Below are 18823 nucleotides of genomic sequence, written 5' to 3'. Positions count from 1 at the left end.
CTCTCCTCTCCCCCCCTCTCTAAAATGAATAAATAAAATATAAAAAATTGAAAAAAAAGAAAAAAAAAGCCACGTCTGGCTTGCGAGCCATAGGTTCCCCACCCCTGCCTTAGCCATTCCAGCTGTTCATCTCTCTGTCCAGATTATTCCTGTGTTCTTACTGAGCCCAACCCTGCTCTAATGCAAAATAGGAGGATGGGCCGACCCCTTAATACCCTGGGTAGGTGGGCCTGCGCTAGCATCACCTCTGCTGAGGAATAAGGCTTCCTGGGCTTTTCCTAAGGCCCCATTGGTTGGTGTTCACTTGGCCAGGGTTACTTCCTGGTCTTTCCACACTCACCCTCCCCTGCTGCCCTGTCAGCTTGAGCTCCAGGTGGAGCTCCAGGTGGCTCCTCCCCTCCCAAGGGTAGGAGGCCCAGGCAGGCAGGCGGGTCCTGGACTCCCTACGGAGGAGTAGGGCTGGAAGGAAGAGCAGGCTGCTGTTGGTTCTCTGAGGCCAGCCCCACCCCACCTGTCCCTTTACTGGGGCTGATTAGTCCAGGGGCTTGTTTCTGCAGTACTGTTGGCCTGCTGGACAGCACTGAGGAGGAAGTGGCTGAGTTTAGAGCGTTCTTCCCAACTACATTTGGGCCACTACACAGCTGCAGCTTGGACTCAGCCCCACCCCCGTGGCCCTCTGTCTGTGACTCTCCCATCCCTCTGGGGATATGTCCAGTGGGTAAGTCCCCTGCTCTCCGGGATACTGTATTCTCCGGCTAGTTTGAGAGGGAGGAGCAAGGTTCATGCTCACTCCTGACAAGTGAGTACAGTCTGTCACTGCCCCTGCTATGTACGGGTCTGCATCCTGCCTCTAGTCTCAAGTTTCAAGGAACTCCAGGCTCCTTTATGCTCTTGGTGTGGGAGCACCCTCCCACTTCTCTAGCACTTTCCCCCTGACATGTGTACTTATTCCTACCACTGTTTTTCTCTTTCCACCCTTTGATCCTCTGCTTTTGCTGTCTGCTTAACACCTGTCCCTTGGGTAGCCCACATCACCTTAAACATACTGTGTCTGGAAGGCAAACCTGAGAAAGCTTGCCTTCATTCCACTTTCAATTTCCCTTCACTTCCCCTCACCTTCATCATTCATACAACAGATACACAGTGAGCATCTATTATATGCCAAGTACTTTTTAAGGTGCTGACAGCAATACTGTAGTGGACAGAACGAACATAGTCCCTGCTTTCACGGAGCCTCATTTCAGTGGGAGGCTACGGACTACACAGAGAACCCCCAAATAGGATAATTTCAGATTCTCAGAAGTGAAATGAAACAGTTTCACGTGCCAGCAGGTAACTGGGGCTGCCGATGGCATCACTAGCTGGGGGTCAGAGGGCTTGTCTGAAGGGGAGACAAATGAGCTAAGACCTGGATGGTGAAGAAGAGCCAGCCAGGTGCCCCTGGGCAGAGGGAATGGTGAGTGTGAGGCCTTGCTATGGGAACAATGACACAAGGACAGTGTGCTTGAAGTACTGGTGGAGAAGAAGGCAGGGCCCAGGCAGGCCTGTTGGAATTAGGATCTTATAGGGAAGACCTGCTTGGAATGTTGGTGAGTTGGTGGGTTGGTCACCCCCTTCTTTTCCACTTGCGCTGCTTTCCCCAGTGCACTCCTTGTCACCATCAGCCCAACTGACAAGGTTCTTACCCAGTCTTCTGGTCCCTGCTCCCTTCCATACTCCTGCCACGATAATTTTCCTATCAGGTGGTTGGTAAGGCCTCCCCAGGTGCAGAATCCTGCCTTGGCCCCACAGCCTTGAAGGGTTCTGCAGCAAGTCCCAGCCTCTCAGAGCAACTTTGCAGCAGCCACCCATTCTGCCCACACCCAGCCCAGCTCCGGTGGGTCCTGTGTCTGCTGCCTCAGTGCTGCCTCGGTGCTGCCTCTGTGGAAGCGTGGGCCCTCGAGCTTCCCCTGTGGGCCATCCCAGCGCACACATGCCACCCCCCAACCCCATCCCTGCTGAAGCCTGCTCCAGCAATGCGGTCAGTATGCAGAGAAGGACAGCAGACTGGTGTCAGACAACCTTGGTTTGTCCACCTTCTCACTCCTGAGTTTATGACCTTGAGCAAGTTGTTTAATTGCTTAGATCAGTGGTAGTCAACCTGGTCCCTACCGCCCACTAGTGGGCGTTCCAGCTTTTATGGTGGGCGGTAGCGGAGCAACCAAAGTATAAATCAAAAGATAGATTTAGCTATATAGTAAGTTGTTTTATAAAGATTTATTCTGCCAAACTTAGCAAAAATCCGACATAAAGTACTTGGAAAGTATAAATAATTATTATTATATGCTTTAATTTGCTGTAACTCCACTTTATAGATTTTATAAAGTAAAGTTACTTCCCTGCTTTATAAATCACCATTACTGTGGAACCGGTGGGCGGTTAGAAAATTTTACTACGAAGAGAGATACAAAAGTGGGCGGTAGGTATAAAAAGATTGACTTCCCCTGGCTTAGAGCCTTCATTTTTGTTTCTAAAATTGGGTTAATAGACCTGGCCAGGTAGCTCAGTTGGTTAGAGTGTTGTCCTGCTACACCAAAGTTGTGGATTATATTTCCGGTCATGGCATATATAAGAGTCAACCAGTGAGCCTGACTAGGCGGTGGTGCAGTGGATAGAGAGTTGGCCTGGGATGCTGAGGACCTAGGTGCAAAATCCCAAGGTTGCATGCTTGAGCACAGGCTCTCTAGCTTGAGCGCAAGGTCGCCAGCTTGAGCATGGGATCATAGACATGACTCCATGGTCACTGGCTTGAGCTCAAAGGTTACTGGCTCAAGCAAGAGGTCACTGGCTCGGCTGGAGCCCCCCCCCCCCCCGCCCTCCCTACCCTCCATCAGGCACATATGAGAAAGCAATCAATGAACATCTAAGGTGCCTCAACTATGAGTTGATGTTTCTCATCTCTCTCCCTTCATGTCTGTCTGTCCCTGTCTGTCCCTGAATATTTCTCTCTCACACATACACACAAAAGAACCAGTGAATGCATAAATAAGTGGACAACAAATCAATGTTTCTCTCTCTCTCTCTCTCTCTCTCTCTCTCCCCCTCACTAAAAATAAATAAAATTGAGCTAATAAGACCTACTAAATAGGGTTGATATGTGGATTAATTTGTAAGTAAAAGCCGTTGGCACTGAAACCCTGCTACATACCAGCATCTGGGAGGTATTGTTAAGTATCAGGTGTGGATTCTTCTTGAGGAAGCTCTAACTTTCTAGAGATGATTTCACCTTGCTTCTTCTTCTAGACTGCCTAGCTTCCTGCATCACCACTGATCTCTATTTAACCTTTATTTCCCTGCTTGCCAAGTGAAATGTCCTCTTCTGAAATATTAGACACTTCTTTTTGTAATTCTCAGCCTCCTTGAGCCTGTTTTCCTCCCTCAAAAATATGGATAAAATAATTCCTATGTCACAGGGACGTGTGAGGCCCAGATAGGATTGTGTGTGTTAGTACTTGTGCCAAAGCAAGAGAGGGGGTTGTAATTTATTGTCCTGTTCAAGGGACAGCAGAGATTGTATATCTTACCTTAGTGTCTGTCTGTTTTCTGGCTTGCCACCTTTCAGAAGAATTCCTGCCTCTTTCATGGTTCAGGAGTTTTCTGGTTGCTCAGCTAGTTTCTTCCCACCAAGTAGGTTTAAGTCCCAGAAGACAGTGGCCTGGGGCTTGAGTAGAGCGGATATTCAATGCTGAGTGTGGGCCCGCAACTTTGTGTGGGGTCAGGATAGTGTGTCCATGTGGGTGTTGTACCAGGCCAGGTATGTGTGTAGATGGACATGAGTGATCAGGTGCATGTCGTAGGACTGTGTGTGCATAATTGGATGCTTATGTGTGTGTGTGTATATGCATGTCTGTACATTGCAAGTGGGGTGCATACACGTACGACCAGGAGCTGGGCTTGTGACCATGTATGTGTATAAGTATTGATGAGCTTGTTTATTGGACACATACTCTGTACAAGGCATGATGCTATGCTTTGAACATTTGAAGGTGAGCAAGACTGGCAGTAGACCCATCATGGAGTGGACTGTGCAGCTGCTCTTTCTGTCCTTGATGTGGGAAGGAGTTCATGGTCTTTCAGTGTGGCCGTCCAAGACTGAAAGGGTTGTCAGTGTTAAACCATGCAATAAACAGACCAGACAAGTTCCCCAGGGTACCAAAAATATGCCCTTTTTTGGGGGGAAGGGTGAAATTGATATTTGATGTTTCAAAAATGCTATAGTAGTCATCATAGGAAAAATAGACTTTTTTTGTGACAGAGACAGAGAGAGAGTCAGAGAGAGGGATAGATAGACAGGAAGAGAGAGAGATGAGAAGCATCAATTTTTTGTTGCGGCACTTTAGTTGTTCATTAATTGCTTTCTCATATGTGCCTTGACCGTGGGCCTTCAGCAGACCGAGTAACCCCTTGCTCAAGCCAGCAACCTTGGGTCCAAGCTGGTGAGCTTTGTTCAAACCAGATGAGCCTGCGCTCAAGCTGGCGACCTCGGGGTCTTGAACCTGGGTCCTCCACATCCCAGTCCGATGCTCTATCCACTGCACCACCGCCTGGTCGGGCCAATCAACTTATTTTTATAAAGGTAATACTTGCTCAAACTATAACTTTAAAAAAGGAATAAGGAGAAGTCAATGTCTCTCCCAGCCCTCTCCTCTAGCTAGCTACCCAGTCTCCCTCCTAGGGAAAGCTGCCAATATGAATTTCTGTATATTCTTTTTTTTTTTTTTTTTAACAGAGAGAGGGATAGACAGGGACAGGAACGGAGAGATGAGAAGCATCAATCATTAGTTTTTTGTTGCACATTGTGATACCTTAGTTTTTCATTGATTGCTTTCTCATACGTGCCTTGACCACGGGCCTTCAGCAGACCGAGTGACCCCTTGCTGGAGCCAGCAACCTTGGGTCCAAGCTAGTGAGCTTTTGCTCAAACCAGATGAGCTCGTGCTCAAGCTGGCGATCTCAGGGTCTCGAACCTGGGTTCTCGGCATCCCAGTCCGACGCTCTATCCACTGTGCCACCGCCTGGTCAGGCTCTGTATATATTTTTTTAAATTATTATTATTTTTTATTGATTGATTTTAGAGAGAGAGGAAGGGAGAGGGGAAGAGAGAAACATTGATTTGTTTTTTTCACTTATTTATGGAGTCATTGGTTGATTTTTTTTTAATAAGGCACACTCTTAGGTAAGAGGTGCATTTTTTAAAATTAATTTTAGAGAGGAGGGGGAGAGATAGAGAGAGAGAGAGAGAGAGAGAGAGAGAGAGAGAGGAGAGACAGAGAGAGAGAGAAGGTGGTAGGAGCTGGAAGCATCAACTCCCATATATGCCTTGACCAGGCAAGCCCAGGGTTTCGAACCGGCGACTTCAGCATTTCTAGGTAGACGCTTTATCCACTGCACCACCACAGGTCAGGCCATTGGTTGATTATTTTTTTTTTTTTTTTTTTTTTTGTGAGAGAGAAAGAGAAAAAAAGAGACAGATAGGGAGAGAGATGAAAAGCATCAACTCATAGTTGCTTTACTTTAGTTGTTCATTGTTTATTGATTGCTTCTCATATATGCCTTACCTGGGGGGCTCAAGCCAAGCCAATGACCCCTTGCTCGAGCCAGTGACCTTGGGCTCAAGCCAGCAACATTGGCTTCATTTCAACAACCCTGCACTCAAGCCGCTGACCTTGCCCTCAAGCCGGCGACCCTCTCCTCAAACTGTTGAGCCCGCATTCAAGCCAGCGACAGCAGGGTTTTGACCATGGGTCCTCAGTGTCCCACCCAGGTCGATACTCTATCCACTGCACCACCACTGATCAGGCATTGGTTAATTCTTGTATATGCCCTGACTAGGGATCAAACCCACAACCTTGGTATATAGGGTCAACAATCTAACCATCTGAGCTCCGGCCAGGGAAAGTTTCTTGTATATTCTTTGTTGGGCTTCTTTCCTCTGATTTTGGTTGTGCGGTGTTTGTGTTGTATTTGGAATTACACACATAAGAATATCAGAACCTTTTAGTGTTTACGGCATCTCAAGGTCAACCAGCCCCAAGAGTATCAGCCATGGCAGAGACCTTGGCCCCAGCCCCTAGGAGACCGACTCCTGGTCAGAGTCCTAAGCTATGATTGGTTCAGACCAGACCCACTTGGTAAGAAGCTATGGCTCAGGCATAGGGTAGTTGGACCCACGGGGCCTGGCAACTCTGCCCCCATCTCCTTCCCTTTCCTTATTCCTCCCCACCCCCACCCAGTTCTGTTCCTGGCTTCAACTATATGGTTAGGGCAGGTTGGGGACAAAAAGCCTAAGGACAAAAAAGTAGAAAGGTGAAAATTTATTTATTTATTTATTTATTTATTTATTTATTAACAGAGGCAGAGATAGACAGGGACAGACAGACAGGAACGGAGAGAGAGATGAGAAGCATCAATCATTAGTTTTTCGTTGCGCGTTGCGACTTCTTAGTTGTTCATTGATTGCTTTCTCATATATGCCTTGACCGTGGGCCTTCAGCAGACTGAGTAACCCCTTGCTGGAGCCAGCGACCTTGGGTCCAAGCTGGTGAGCTTTGCTCAAGCCAGATGAGCCCGCGCTCAAGCTGGCGACCGTGGAGTCTCGAACCTGGGTCCTTCCGCATCCCAGTCCTACGCTCTATCCACTGCACCACCACCTGGTCAGGCTAGAAAGGTGAAAATTTGACAGGCTGCATAGGGTCATTTTGTCCACCCTTCTGTCCGCGTGGCACCTCCTCAGGTGTGTATGCTGAGAAGGCGAGGGCACCCTCCTCTGTAAGTGTCTGCAGGACGTGGCTGTTAGGCACTCTCCCCCTCTGGCAGCCCCAGTGGAAGAAGAGGCTCCCACCCTCTGTTCTGTGAAGCCTGGAGGGCCGGCATAGGGTAGCTAAAATCACCGACCTTAGAACCAGATAGAACCAGACCAGCAGGGTTTCACTGCGGCACTTATGCACTTACTGACTGGATGACCTCGGGCAAGTTCCCTACACTCCCTGAGCCTCAGGTTCCTTGTCTGTAAAGAGGGGATGAAGATAGTACCTGCTTCATAGGGCTCTTGTGGCAGTAAATCAGCTAAGGCTCCTATAAGACATTATAGCACAACGCCTGGCGTGTGGTGAGATTCCATTAAATGGTACTGATCCTTGACCATTATTATTAGCTTGGACCAGGGAAGGCTGTGCAGAAGCAGCTGGTAGAGGAGGAAGAGATGGCGTGTGACTGTGTGGGTTCCCATGTATGAAGTATGATCTTTGCCTGGAGGGTGCAAGGCGCACGTGTCCTTATTTGTGGAATGCCATGCTACTAAGGCCTTTGATGGCAGACATGTGGAAGTGAGCCCCAACCCCACCCCCACCGCCAGCCTGCCCTGCTTCTCTTCCCTCTGCTCTAAAATGAGAAGTACAGTGAGTTCCCCCAAGGGGGCCGCGCCCCTTCCTGTCCCCGCCCTGCCGGCAGCCTTAGGCCATTGGAGTGGCAGCCCCAGAACCAGGACTGCAGGGGTGGTGAGGCGGCCTGCGCGCCAAGGGCCGAGGGCCGCGTTTGAGCTTTAGCCCTCGTGCTCTCCGCTTGCCCGACTCCCCGGCGCCACCTTGTTCCCTGCACCCCCTTCCTCTTGGGGAACCCCCAGGATGGTGAGGTAAGGGCCTGGGACTCACGGTAAGCAGGAGGCATGGGTGCCCTGGAGCCCATGAGACGTCTCCTCACTGCCCTGCTGGGCCTCCCAGGTGGTTCCACCGAGACCTCAGTGGGCTGGATGCAGAGACCCTGCTCAAGGGCCGAGGTGTCCATGGGAGTTTCCTGGCGCGGCCCAGTCGCAAGAACCAGGGAGACTTCTCCCTCTCCGTCAGGTAGGTGGCCCTCAGTTTACTCAGGGCCAGTATTTGGGCAGTTCATTCCGGTTCCCCAATGGCAGACCCAGTTCTCCAGCCCCATGGCAGCATGTCCCCAGTCCCTGTCTGTGTCCACCCCATCCTGTGTGTGGTCTTCCTCGGGACCTCAGCCCATCTCCCACTTGCTCCCATCTCTAGTCCTGCATTCACTGTCCTCATCGCCTGGTGTCTCGCAGGGTCGGGGATCAGGTGACCCATATTCGGATCCAGAACTCAGGGGATTTCTATGACCTGTACGGAGGGGAGAAGTTTGCAACACTGACAGAGCTAGTGGAGTACTACACACAGCAGCACGGTGTCCTACAGGACCGCGATGGCACCATCATTCACCTGAAGTACCCACTTAACTGCTCTGACCCGACCAGTGAGAGGTGAGAGAAAGGCTTTGCGTCCACCCCTACCTGTCAGTGCCTTCCCCATCCCGGCTCCTTCTCAGGGCTCTGTGGCCCTCTTCCATGTGACCCTAGGCTGTCTCAGGGTACCAACCTCCCACCCCTTTCCATCAACTCCTGAGGAAGCAAGAGGTCACCTCACCTCACCCTTCTTCAGGATCCCTTTCAGCTGTCAACCCAGGCCTTACTGGTGACAGAGAGGCCATTCCTTGTGGCCAGCTTTGTGGCCATTCTTCTTCCTTCTGTGGGACTGAATCTGACTTCCTATAACTGTTCCCTCCTCCAGGACAGGTTAATACAGCGAGAGGTGGCTGTTGAGCAGGAGCACAGAGACTAACGTCTATGAGGGCATTTAATCCTTATCTCAGCAAACCAGAGGGAATGGGTCTGTCCCTTGAGGCTGGGTAGAGCATCACTGTGTGGTGTGTAAGGGCTTAGTACCTGGGCACAGGGTAATACTCAAGGCATTTCCCACTCATCCCTTTGGTTGCAGAGATGTGGCCGGAGAGCTGGGCTGGCCATACCCCAGGTGGTCTCTCTAAAGTCTGGGTGGGAGGTGGGAGCACCTGGTCATTCATATCCCATGTGGTTCATTTTAGCAGCTACATGTCAGTGACAGCTCCTACTATTGTGAAGGGCAACTGAAAAAGCTAGGGTTTTTTCCCCCCCTTCACTCCTGGGACCAAGCCAACTTGCCCTGGTACTGTGTTTGTGTATTGACTGTTGAAATCATTCTGAAATTGATCTGTCAGTTTTCAATGTTTCTGAGATGCATGCCTCCCAATTTGCATCAGTGTTTTTGGTCAAGTCACTGATTAAAATTTAGACTTGAATAAGGTGAGGTAAAGGCCCCATGTTCCACCTCTGGAGACCTCTCTCCAGTCAACATGAAGCCACTGATCCCCTTTCTTTGAAGCCACATCTTGGAGTGAAGCCTCAGCATTGATGACCTTGTTCATCATTGCCCTCCTTAGAACTTTCCCACCCTTTTCCTTTGTCCCATCCAACATGCATGGGCATTTCTCACCCCACGCCTCTGAACTTCTCGTGTTCTCTCTCCGCCCTTGCCCACAGCCAGGCTCTGCCCTGCCAGAGTAGAATGAGATGACCAGACCATAGAGAAGCAGTAGGTTGAGTGCTGAGCTGAGAGAAGGAAGGAGGAGCTGAATAGCCCCCCACCCCCACCCCGAGAGCAGCTGAGACCTGGGTTCACAGTCCCTGGAGAAACAGAAGAGCAAGCTGGGGCTAGGGGAGTTCAGACCAAAGCCCTTTGGTTACCCACGCCTGGGTGCCTGGGCTCACCCCTGACCCTGGAAGTGTATGTGGGAGGCTCTTTCTCCAAACCTCTGTCTGTGTCCCTGCCTTGACTGCTGCCCCTCCTCCTCCACAGGAATTTGCATCTGTCCCCTTGATGGCTAGGTCTCTGTCTGTGGTCAGCCTGACATTTGCATGGAAACTTCCTCATCCTGGTGCCTGGGGGAAGAGGGTTAGACCCCTCCTCATTGCCCTGGGGCCTTGGCCTGTCCCTGAGTAGTGGGATGGGGTAACCCAGGGGGCTCCTAGACAGGCCAGGGGACTCTGGAGGTCTCTGAATTGTGGTCTTCTCTGGGCTGGAGTGAGATGGGTCTCCTCCCTCTTTCCCCCCCATCCTTGCGGTTGGAAAATGCCCCCCCCTCCTGTCCCTGGGCTGAGGAAACCTCACAACCTCACTTCTCACTCTCTCCCCAGAAGGAGTTTTGTGTTTTTTCCATCACGTGGTTTCCTGTGGGGCTAGGCATTGTGGGGCTACAGTTTCCTCCTGGGAAGGGGTGTGCTTTGGGGAACGGTCCTAGTTCTGCTTTCTGCCCCTTTGAGCCCCTCTCAACACCAGCCTCCCTTTTAATGGCATCATGCTGGGTCTCCAGAGCCCCCTAAACCACTCTCCCCAGCGGGTTGTCTGTCCTCCCCGCCTTCCTGGGGAAGTTCTCCCATCATGCCTTCTTGGTGACTTCCGACTCTCCCATCTCCATGGTTCTCTGTGGTTTGACCTTTGTCTGCCTTTCTCTTGGTCTCTTTCCTCTTTGCAGAACCTAGCCCTATCTTTCATGGAGACCCTTCCTGGGTTTCTCCCATTCAAGTATTCTGCCTTTCTGCTTTTCTCTTCAACGTTCAGAAGTGAACCTGGTTAGCACACTTCACGCTTGCCTTTTATCAGCAAGGACCCTAGGCCAGTATGCAGCCGCCAGCTTCAGTTTCCTCATCTGTAAAATGGGGATGGTTCATACCTCTTTGTGTTTTTGTGAGTAATGGACCTAAATATGATGGTAGGTTTGGAAGCATTTAACACAGTGCCTGGCACATCACAGGTACTCAGTTTCCCTGTCCCTCTCTGTGAACATCTCTGCGCAGTAACTGCCTCTTGATGTAGGACTCATCTTCCCTGATGCTGCCTTTTCTAGATGGTACCATGGCCACATGTCTGGGGGGCAGGCAGAGACACTGCTGCAGGCCAAGGGTGAGCCCTGGACATTTCTCGTGCGTGAGAGTCTCAGCCAGCCTGGAGATTTTGTGCTGTCCGTGCTCAGCGACCAGCCCAAGGCTGGCCCGGGCTCCCCACTCAGAGTCACCCATATCAAGGTCATGTGTGAGGTAAGGCAGCTGGGCACTGGGGACATCTTGGGGCTCCCATCTGTGTTTACAGCGTGGGTGGTGGGAAGGGTCAGTCAGGCTTTGGTCCAAGGCTGGGGTGGAGGGAGGGAGACTCAGCCCCTGTGGGTGGCCTGATTTGGTACCCATCAGGGTGGACGCTACACAGTGGGTGGTTCGGAGACCTTCGACAGCCTCACGGACCTGGTGGAGCATTTCAAGAAGACAGGGATTGAGGAGGCCTCAGGCGCCTTTGTCTATCTGCGACAGGTGAGGGGTGGGCCTGGCTGCCTCCTTCCTCCCCCTGGGCCGTCCCTCAGCCCCATGAGCCTCTGAGATCTGGAAGTTACTGACTTCTTGCCCTCGCCCACCTCAGCCATACTACGCCACACGAGTGAATGCCGCTGATATTGAGAACCGGGTCTTGGAACTGAACAAAAAGCAGGAGTCTGAGGAGACAGCCAAGGCCGGCTTCTGGGAGGAGTTTGAGGTACGTAATGGGGACCATCAGGGCGACCAGCCTGGGGTCCTAGGCAGACCCCATCTCCTCTCTCTGCACCCCTCATACTGATCTGCCCCATGATCTCTCCCTTATGGATGCCCCTCTTAGGGGCTGGTGCTCCATTGTCCCCTCTCACCCCTCAGAGTCTGCAGAAGCAGGAAGTGAAGAACCTGCACCAGCGGCTGGAAGGGCAGCGACCAGAGAACAAGAGCAAGAACCGTTACAAGAACATTCTCCCATGTGAGCACCCCGACCGCCCCCATCCCTCCCTGTCCCGAGCAGCGTCCACTCACCCGGGAGCTGCTTCTTCCCTCAGCTAACCTCCTCCATCTCATAGGATCTCCACCCTATCTCAGGGACGGTCCACCTCCCACCCACACACTAGAACCTCCTCTCCCTCGGAAAGCCTCTTATCCCCCAGCAGAGCCTCCCGCACCCCCACCCTCACCACTTTCTTTCCTCTAAACTCCCTGCCCCATGCCGCTCCCCTGCCGCCCACAGGGCTCTGAGAGCCTCCCAGCCTCTCAGACGAGAATGGCCTGGGAGCTTAGGAAGGGGCAGGTGAGTTCCTGCTGACCCAGGCCCTTCTTGCCTCCTCTCTGCTCACTCTCAGTCGACCACAGCCGAGTGATCCTGCAGGGACGTGACAGTAACATCCCTGGGTCCGACTACATCAATGCCAACTACGTCAAGGTTGGTGTTGTCCACCAGTCTAATAGGAGGAGAGGCTGGGCTGTGGGGATTCCCCATCACAGTGGGGTACCAGGTCCAGAGACACCTGGGCAAAGCCAAAGCTGACGACTTGTGTGGGTGAGGGTGGTGGGGGTGAAGAGCACGTGTCAGGCCAAGAGGCTCACAGTCCTGGTATGTGTCTCTGCATTTGCATCCAGAACCAGCTGCTAGGCCCTGATGAGAACTCTAAGACCTACATCGCCAGCCAGGGCTGCCTAGATGCCACGGTCAATGACTTCTGGCAGATGGTGTGGCAGGAGAACTCCCGTGTCATCGTTATGACCACCAGAGAGGTGGAGAAAGGCCGGGTAAGCCCGAGCCCCTTGCCAACCCCTGACCCCACCCTTTTCCCAGGACTCTCTGTCTATCACCATTCAACTGAAGAATGCCAGAGCAGAAAGGCACCTCAGAGGGCAAGGGTTCAATCTGAGACATGCAGACAAACTCTCAGATATACCCTCACTCCCAGATCCCTGCTGCTGGCCTTGGGCTCTCCTGACCACCAGACCCAGGTTTCAAATGGGCCTTCTGCCTGAAAATGTCCCAAAGCAAACATTCCAACTGCCCCTCCCCTACCTGTCCCCATCCAGGCACGAGTCCCTCTTGTCCCCTCTGCCCATGAATCTCTCTGGAATTGACCCCTCACTCTCACCCCTGTACTGCAGAACCCTCTGTACTGGAGTCAAAGTGATTCCGTCCATATCATGAACTGTATCACATTGCTTTCTCCCTGAAAACCCTACTGTGGCTCCCAGTTGCCTTTAGGATAGAATCATACTCTAAGACTTGGTGCTCAAGGCTTGCTGGCTTCTCTGCAGCATCCACTGCCTCCAGTGGGCCAGGCTTTTCAGGATTCTCTGCCTTTGCACAACCTCATTTGCTGCTAGGAAACAACTTCCTCTCTCCACCCTATCTCTGCCTGACAGACTCCTCATCTGTGAAGACCCAGTTCAAAAGCTCCCTCCTCTATGAAGCCATCTCTGATTTTCTCCTGAACCGAGAGGGAGAATTAGCCTCTCCCTACACTGTGCTCCGTGTTAGCCTCTCCCTGCACTGTGCTCCGTGTTCTCCCTGTCTACCTGCCTCTCTGTGAGCTCCTAGAGGCACAGGGTGCAGACAGCGTCTTGTTTGTGTTTGTAATTCCTGCCTTGTGTGCTCAGCCTCAGGTACAGTGCGTGTGTTGGCTGGTGTTACTGGATGACTTATAAGGTTAGCTGGCTGTTCAGAACAGTCCCAGCACTGGGTCTTTTTTTTTTTTTTTTTTTAAGATGTTATTAATTTTAGAGAGGGGAGAGAGAAAGAGAGAGGAACAAGAGGGGAAAGCAGGAAGCATCAACTCCCATATATGCCTTGACCAGGCAAACCCAGGGTTTTGAACTGGTGACCTCGGCATTCCAGGTCAACACTATATCCGCTGCGCCACCATAGGTCAGGCCCAGTGCTGGGTCTTTTTTTTAAAATTATTTTTATTTATTTATTCATTTTAGAGGAGAGAGAGAGAGAGAGAAGGGGGGAGGAGCAGGAAGCTTCAACTCCCATATGTGCCTTGACGGGGCAAGCCCAGGGTTTTGAACTGGCAACCTCAGCATTCCAGGTCGAGGCTTTATCCACTGCGCCACCACAGGTCAGGCCCCAGTGCTGGGTCTTAAGACTGATTCTTGGCCAGTTTATCTATTCATCTAAGTGACGTTGACTGGGCCAGCACCAGGACTCAGGACCTAGAACAGGGCCTAGAGTGCCCTGCCTCATGCCTGCTTCTGTGCTCATCTCTGCCTCTACCTTCCCTTCCAGAACAAATGTGTCCCATACTGGCCGGAGGTAGGCGCTCAGCGCGTGTATGGCCCCTACACTGTTACCAATTGCGGGGAACATGACTCAGCCGAGTACAAACTCCGCACCTTACAGGTCTCCCCACTGGACAATGTGAGTACCCCCTACCTCTGCTTCTTGCTGGGCCCTCCGCTTGTCTGATTTTGGGGTGGGGTGGGGTGATAATGTGGGAGCAGGGGGCACTGATTCTGCACTTGGCCCAGGCGAACCTCACGCGGGAGATCTGGCACTACCAATACCTGAGCTGGCCTGACCACGGGGTCCCCAGTGAGCCTGGGGGTGTCCTCAGCTTCCTGGACCAGATCAATCAGCGGCAGGAAAGTCTGCCTCACGCGGGGCCCATCATCGTGCATTGCAGGTGAGAATAATAATAATAATAAAGATATTAGTAGTAATCATAAAAATAGTAGCTAGCAAGTAAATACTGCTAAATGCCATGCACTATTGTATGCAATTTACATATTAACTTTTTTTACTGCCTCAACCCATCCCCCAGCCTCTTTTGGGTTCCCTGATGGCTCCAGATTCATGAGTGGAACTTAGCTTGATCCAACCCTACTGTCTGATCCTGTGCTTGGGGATGGCTTTCTCAGAGACCTCTCTAGATGTACCATCTTGTCTAACCCTGCCAAAGACAGATGGAGAAACAGACTCAGCCCCTGCTCAGGTCACCAGCTGGTCAGGGGAGAGCCTGGACTGGGGCTCACAATGGCCCTAGGTCCTAGTCACTGTTTTCCTGTGCTGCCTCACTCGTCCTGTTCCTTCTCGGCCTCAGCGTCGTCCATGTAGGGGCAGAGTGGCTCTCCTTTCTCTTTTTCCATCAGTAGTCCTGTGAGTGGGGGGCCTCTTCATTGCTGCTCCCAGTCTACCCTTCCCAGCCAGTGCCCCCCAAATTGACCCCAGAGTGCATAGGAACGGGTGGTATGTTCAGGAGGGGCCTATAGATCACCAGCTCCAGTGGAGACCCTCTGGCTCATGATCAGGAGACCTAATTCCTGTGGGGAGGTGGGGTGGTCAGCAAGGAGAAGTAGGGTCCCACCAGGTCTGAGGGATGGAGTCCTGCAAATAGGCTGGCCCAGCTGGCTGGCCTGGGCGGATGGGGCAGTGGGCCCAGGGCCCAGGACAGAGGCTGCTGGTTTAAATTCCTCCCCTCACTGGCTGAGTGATCTTGGGCAAATTACTTTGTTTCTCTAACCCTCAGATTCCTCATCTGTAAAATCAGGTTCTCACAGGACTGTGGTGAGGGTTAAATGAGATCTTATCACTATGTCTAGAGTACAGTAAACCCTCAAGAAATGAGAGCTGTCAGGGAATGGGGAAATAGAAACCTGCTCTGTGCTCTTCCTTCGTGTGAGCCAGGCTGGGAGGGCCTCGACCTCTCTCTTCCCACCAGCAACTGCTTTTCCTGGGACAGGGCTGGGTGGCCTGGATCTGGAGGTGCCCCCCATGCTCTGCATCCAGGGCAAGCCCATCACCAGGAACGACCTCCTGCTGTCCCTTCCACCCCCACACTCTCACCCAATTCTTGAAATCCCCATAGTCTTTATTTAGATGTTACAGGAAGGAAGTGGGTGAAGGGGGTTATTTTTTGACAATCTGGGTTTGAAATTAGCCCGACTCAGGACACCAGTCTCACAGCCCAGTGAAGGTGTGGGACTGAGGTCCAAGTGGGGTCCATGAGGTTCCCGGGCTCTGTTTGCCCAGGGGTGGAGGCAGGGTGGGAGGGAGACTTCCTGCTGCATTCCCCCATGTCTCCTGACCCCGGGGCGCCCTGCACCCCACAGTCTAAGTAAGGGCTGCCCTTTTCCTGCCACCGGAGTCTGAAGAAAAAGGGAAATGAAGTCCTGAAGAAACTCTAGAGAGAACTTTTTTTTTTTTTTTTTGTATTTTTCTGAAGCTGGAAACGGGGAGGCAGTCAGACAGACTCCCGCATGTGCCCAACTGGGATCCACCCGGCACGCCCACCAGGGGGTGATGCTCTGCCCATCCGGGGCGTCGCTCTGTTGTGACCAGAGCCACTCTAGCGCCTGGGGCAGAGGCCATGGAGCCATCCCCAGCGCCCGGGCCATCTTTAGCTCCAGTGGAGCCGCGGCTGCGGGAGAAGGAGAGAGAGACAGAGAGGAAGGAGAGGGGGAGGGGTGGAGAAGCACATGGGTGCCTCTCCTGTGTGCCCTGGCCGGGAATCGAACCTGGGACTTCTGCATGCCAGGCCGACGCTTTACCACTGAGCCAACCAGCCAGGGCCTCCAGAGAGAACTTTTGAAAGGAGGAGGGGAAGGCCTGGCTCAGGCCAAGGGTTTGGGAGAGGGGCAGGGAGGTGGGCAGGATGCTGGTGAGACTGGAAGTCCTGGGTCTTCTGGGGTGGGCCGCAGCTGCTGACCAGAAATGAGGAGTCAAGGCAGGGAGTGGAGGAAATGGAAAATGGAAAGAAAGCGTGGTTGGGCTGAGCGCCGGGCCCCCTTCCTGGGGCGGTGCGAAACCCGCTGACGGAGCCCCCCCCCTCCCCAGCGCAGGCATCGGCCGCACAGGCACCATCATTGTCATTGACATGCTCATGGAGAGCATCTCTACCAAAGGTGAGGGCTGCCTGGGGGGGACGGAAGTGGTGGTGGTGGTGAGCAGCTCCTCCGTGTCCACCTCCACCTGGGCCTGAGGTCCACCTGCCATCCCTGCTCAGGGCTGGACTGCGACATCGACATCCAGAAGACGATCCAGATGGTGCGGGCACAACGCTCAGGCATGGTGCAGACGGAGGCACAGTACAAGTTCATCTATATGGCCATCGCCCAGTTCATTGAGACTACCAAGAAGAAGCTGGAGGTCATGCAGGTACATACCAACCAGGGCCTGGTGGGGCTGTGGAGGGCGGTCAGTATCACTTAGTCGTGCTGAGCTCACTGCCCTCCCCCCACACTTCTGCTGACAGTCCCAGAAGGGCCAGGAGTCAGAGTACGGGAACATCACCTACCCCCCAGCCATGAAGAATGCCCATGCCCAGGCCTTTCGCACCTCCTCCAGGTGAGTGATCCCTCCCTGCCTGCCACCACCCAGCATCTGTCCCTTTCTCCTCCCCAGCCTGACCCTCCCTTTCCAGAAAGGACAAGGGCTGCTGTTGAAGAGACCTGGGTTCAAGCGTGGTTCTTACTACCTGTGTTTAGTATTTTGTGAGTGCCCTCTGCTTGGGGCCTGTGCTAGGCACTGGTAGTGTACTAATATATAGGATGGAGCCTCTACCCCCAGGGAACAACGCGTCTAGTGTAAAGACAGTGCTGAGGTCTCCTTGCTTTCCTGGCCTCAGTTTACACACCTGTGAGGTAGAGTGGCTCAGAGGCCTCTGGTGCTGGGTGAGCCTGCATTGTCTCCTGACCTATGCCAACTCCCTGCACTTGCCTTCCGTACCTGCAGACACAAGGAGGATGTGTACGAGAACCTGCACAGTAAGAACAGGAAGGAGGAGAAGGTGAAGAAGCAGCGGTCAGCGGACAAGGACAAGAGCAAAGGCTCCCTCAAGAGGAAGTGAGCTGGGCACCCCGAGGCGGCCATGGTATGGCCTCTCTGCTCAGGGCTCTTCTGGACCCAGTCCCCAGTATCCTCTGGCTCCAGCGCTTACCCTGGATGGATGGGGCCTGCAGCCTCAGTCTGCCCTTCCCAGCCATCCCGGACCTGCTGTTGTCCCTGCTCCTCAGGTTCCAAACACCCCCTTACTCCCTTTCTCCCTTCTCTCTGCAGCCTCAGCCCTGATCCCTGTGGAAGCCTCTAATGAACATCCACAGCCAGAGCCTAGGAGCTGTCTGCCCAACTCTATTGTAATTTAAATGTCTTATCCCCACCTCCCTCTCCCAGACACTGTATATAGCCCAGCAAGGCTCCTGGCAGGGCCAGCCCCTTCTACTCTTGTAAATAAATCCTTTAAGATCACTGTGTGTGGGTCTCTAACTCTGTGCTGCCTGGTAGAAAGGACAGAAAAAGGTGGAGGGGGAGGTGAGCAAGAAGCTGTGTGTGTGTGTGAATAAAAGTTCAATCTTACAGTCAGCCAGACCTGGTTCTGGACTCTGCTCACCACACTTGGAATGTGACCTTCAGCCGGGTACCTCAGTTTGTTTCCTGGAAAGTAAGGATGATTCTAACACGGTGGTTATGCTTGCCATAAATACCAGACACTGTTTCTTTATTTATGTATTATAAGAGTTTGAGCCACGCTGACCTCATATGCCAAGGAGCAAGATTTCAAACGCTTTTGTCAGGCACTGTTTAAAACGCTACACGTGGCTCTGGCCGGCTGGCCCAGTGGTAGAGCATTGGCCCAGCGTGTGGAAGTCCAGGGTTCAATTCCCGGCCAGGGCACACAGGAGAAGCGCCCATCTGCTTCTCCACCCCTCCCCCTCTCCTTCCTTGTTGTCTCTCTCTTCGCCTCCCACAGCCAAGGCTCCATTGGAACAAAGTTGACCTGGGCACTGAGGACAGCTCCACAGCCTCCACCTCAGGCGTTAGAATGGCTCCAGCTGCAATGGAGCAGTGCCCCAGATGGGCAGAGCATCGCCCCCTGGTGGGTATGCTGGGTGGATCCCAGTTGTATACATGCATGTGGGAGTCTGACTGTCTCCCCGCTTCTAACTTCAGAAGAATACAAATAATAATAATAAACCCCCTCAAAAAAACCACTACATGTATTAGTTCAGTCTGGGTATCTATCATTCCCATTTTATAGTGTGGGAAACTGAGGCACAGAAAGATTCAATTACTCGCTCAAGGTCACAGGACTGTTGAGCAGCGAAGCTAAGATTTAACCCACAGCCTTGGAGATGCAGCTGGAGCCACCT

The 18823-nt window shown here is 52.6% G+C and overlaps 1 protein-coding gene across 3 annotated transcripts; it reads left to right on the top strand.

The window, feature by feature from the left end:
- The first annotated feature begins 434 nt into the window (after nt 1–434).
- On the top strand, nt 435–17922 carry PTPN6 (protein tyrosine phosphatase non-receptor type 6). Of its 3 annotated transcripts, XM_066260245.1 has the most exons (16): nt 435–718; nt 7758–7880; nt 8099–8293; nt 10753–10942; nt 11093–11209; nt 11316–11429; nt 11585–11681; nt 12055–12134; nt 12332–12481; nt 13965–14096; nt 14207–14361; nt 16512–16579; nt 16681–16832; nt 16930–17021; nt 17409–17547; nt 17733–17922. In XM_066260245.1, the coding sequence occupies exons 1-15, from the start codon at nt 708–710 to the stop codon at nt 17521–17523; spliced, it is 1791 nt and encodes a 596-aa protein (XP_066116342.1). In that variant the 5' UTR covers nt 435–707; the 3' UTR covers nt 17524–17547; nt 17733–17922. The 3 variants fall into 3 exon arrangements, with proteins under 3 accessions (XP_066116342.1, XP_066116333.1, XP_066116352.1); XM_066260236.1 differs by having other exon boundaries at nt 17409–17922; XM_066260255.1 differs by lacking the exon at nt 435–718 and adding an exon at nt 7497–7669 and having other exon boundaries at nt 17409–17922.
- The last annotated feature ends 901 nt before the right edge of the window (nt 17923–18823 follow it).

This window comes from Saccopteryx bilineata, chromosome 1 (assembly GCF_036850765.1).
Source record: "Saccopteryx bilineata isolate mSacBil1 chromosome 1, mSacBil1_pri_phased_curated, whole genome shotgun sequence".
NCBI classification, from domain to species: Eukaryota; Metazoa; Chordata; class Mammalia; order Chiroptera; family Emballonuridae; genus Saccopteryx; species Saccopteryx bilineata.
The sequence above is the reverse complement of the archived record's forward strand: the minus strand, read 5'-3'. Positions and strand labels throughout refer to the sequence as shown.

Bases quoted from the DNA above. Each gene is read 5' to 3' on its own strand.
- PTPN6 (XM_066260245.1), top strand. The intron at 11,430-11,584 runs GTACGTAATGGG...CTCACCCCTCAG, and splicing joins GCTTCTGGGAGGAGTTTGAG to AGTCTGCAGAAGCAGGAAGT. The intron at 16,833-16,929 runs GTACATACCAAC...TTCTGCTGACAG, and splicing joins AGAAGCTGGAGGTCATGCAG to TCCCAGAAGGGCCAGGAGTC.